Below are 2,394 nucleotides of genomic sequence, written 5' to 3'. Positions count from 1 at the left end.
TTGAGGACGAGTGTAAAAAGAAAGTCTTTTAATTAAAAAGTAAAAGTTGTCAAGAGGTCATGCAGGGCAAGTTCGTTTCCCTACTTCTTCACCGCTCCTTGGTAAAAAATCTCGTCAAAGCAGGCAGGGTGGAGGAGTTTGAGTCTGCCTCACGCCACACGGTTCGTCCCCTTCTGCTCACAACCTTTGCTATAAAAAACCATCGCTTTTCCCCTCATGAAACCCAACCCACACCCCCCCCCCCTTCTCTCTCTCTCTCTCTCATATGCTCTTGTCCTCGTTTTTGTTGGGATTATATAAGAAACGGAATATGGCTTCCCTTTGCTCAGTTTAATCCCAAACTTGTGACTTTTGAGGTGGAAGTGGAGGTTTTAGGGGCATGGAGAAGCCGGATTTCATCAAGTATGGAGCTATGAGACTGCCCCCCGGTTTTAGATTCCACCCAACTGATGAGGAGCTTGTGGTACAGTACCTCAGAAGGAAGGCCTTTTCTTGGCCGTTGCCTGCCGCTGTCATTCCTGAGATCGATCTCGGGAAGTACGACCCCTGGGATTTGCCTGGTGGTAACTTTTCGTACTTCTAGTAGTACTTCTCATCTTCATCTTTGCGTCTCTCTGAAGGTTTATGTTTTGTAGCACACAATACGGAAGTATATTGATGTCAACTATCACACCTTCCTTGTATCAGAATTCTGTTCTGTGATCAAAATTTGTCAATATCAGAGTTGTTTATATTTGAGGCTAATATAATTTAGAATTTAGAGATAGATATAACATGGCATTAGTTTTGGTGTCAGGGCTTTTTATTTTATGGAGTCCGTAAGGACTTCTTGAGTGTTTTCAGCTGTGGGTCATCATACTTCAGTGAAATCTTTTGCTAAGATGAAAAGTTTTGAAGACACTATGAACCGGAAAATCAGGTTTTTTTTTTTTTTTTTGATTTTCCCCATCTTTTTCTTTGGAGGTCCACCATCTATAATTCAAACATATCAAGCACACCATCATCATCACTCCATTTTTTTTGCGTCTGAATGTAGTAATGGTGCACTTCAATTTTTTCGACAATGATCATTTAGGATCATTTTCTTGTACCAATAAGTGGGAATTCTGAAACTCAGGTGGAAGCGAGGGAGAGCAGTATTTTTTCAGCCTTCGAGAAGCGAGATATTTGAATGGTAGACGACACAACAGAGCAACGGTCTCCGGCTACTGGAAGGTCACAGGAAAGGATAAACCAGTCATAGCCTCCCGGTGCAGCCAACTTGTGGGGTTGAAGAAGGTTTTAGTCTTCTATAGGGGAAAGCCTCCACATGGATCTCGAACCGATTGGATAATGCATGAATACTGCCTTGCTGATCCTGAAACCAGGGCCTTCAGCTTTTCACAAAGAAAAACCTCACCCCATGTGAGCTTTCCAATCTCATCTTCTTGTTCTTCTATGATTAGAAAGAAAACAAAACAATTTTGGAAGTAATTGTGTGATGTGAGTGACCTCCTTACCACTAGAGTTAAGTGACATTACTTGTGATATCTAACCACAAATTCAAGATCACTAATTTTGACTTCAATAACAATCACTATTGGGTAGATACTAGTCTATGTTAAAGGGAAAAAAACAAAGATTAGTTTTGGATAAGCCTTCGATTATTCTTGACAGCTTGCTCATACTGCAATGCTTTTGGTCATGCAGAGTTCCATGGTTCCCTCCAAAGATTGGGTGGTGTGCCGGATTTTTAAGAAGAGAAGAGCAACTAGGATAGATGCAGAGATCACATCATACTACAACTACAGCCGAATACAAAACAACAACACCGAGCCAATCGATCCGGGTCCTTCTTTATCTTCTTCGTCCTCTTCTTCAAGCTGTTTGACTGATCTTTCAGAGGATGGAGAGGAAGGTAGCAGCCATAGGACTGCTTCATCTCCAAATGGAAGAGAGACGTAGAATGGTTTTCTTTTATTTCGATGTATCACTACCTTAATTTCAGAACAATCCAACATGAAAAACCTTCGAGCTGAACTCTGGCACTTGTAGCCTGTGCAAGTCTTTGTAATTACGTTCTTGTTAACAGTTACTCTTCTTTTTAAAAAATAAATTCTCCTGAACAGTTTAGGACTAAGAGAAATCAGAGCAGCAGAAGTACATATTGGCACATAGTTGACACCAGCTTCTAATATCTCTAATTGCAAGTTCAGAGCAATCCTTTAAACGCCTGAATCAAATAATGCACAAAGGAGTAGAGAAAGTAATGATAAAACGAAAAGTCAAGCGATTTTATGGGAGGAAAGAGGATCCAATGCAGTAAGAAGAAAAGGAAAGGGAAGCAGGGAAAGATAAGGCATATATCCTTGTGTTTTGAGAAAGAGATGCCTTTGGGGGCCAGCTGAGGAATAA

The 2,394-nt window shown here is 40.9% G+C and overlaps 1 protein-coding gene across 1 annotated transcript; it reads left to right on the top strand.

Annotated features, from left to right (window-relative positions):
* Positions 1-223: 223 nt before the first annotated feature.
* LOC105035345 (NAC domain-containing protein 83) lies at positions 224-2,019 on the top strand. Its single transcript, XM_010910893.4, has 3 exons — positions 224-563; positions 1,118-1,404; positions 1,690-2,019. The coding sequence occupies exons 1-3, from the start codon at positions 380-382 to the stop codon at positions 1,942-1,944; spliced, it is 726 nt and encodes a 241-aa protein (XP_010909195.1). The 5' UTR covers positions 224-379; the 3' UTR covers positions 1,945-2,019.
* Positions 2,020-2,394: the final 375 nt, after the last annotated feature.

The sequence above is a fragment of the Elaeis guineensis genome, chromosome 7 (genome assembly GCF_000442705.2).
Source record: "Elaeis guineensis isolate ETL-2024a chromosome 7, EG11, whole genome shotgun sequence".
In the NCBI taxonomy this organism is placed as follows: Eukaryota; Viridiplantae; Streptophyta; class Magnoliopsida; order Arecales; family Arecaceae; genus Elaeis; species Elaeis guineensis.
Note: the sequence above shows the minus strand (reverse complement) of the source record. Positions and strands in the feature narration are given on the sequence as shown.

Excerpts from the sequence above, each read along its gene's own strand:
- LOC105035345 (XM_010910893.4), top strand. The coding sequence starts at position 380 with ATGGAGAAGCCGGATTTCATCAAGTATGGAGCTATGAGACTGCCCCCC. Across the intron at positions 564-1,117 it reads CCCCTGGGATTTGCCTGGTG|GTGGAAGCGAGGGAGAGCAG; the intron begins GTAACTTTTCGT and ends TCTGAAACTCAG. Across the intron at positions 1,405-1,689 it reads AAAGAAAAACCTCACCCCAT|AGTTCCATGGTTCCCTCCAA; the intron begins GTGAGCTTTCCA and ends TTGGTCATGCAG.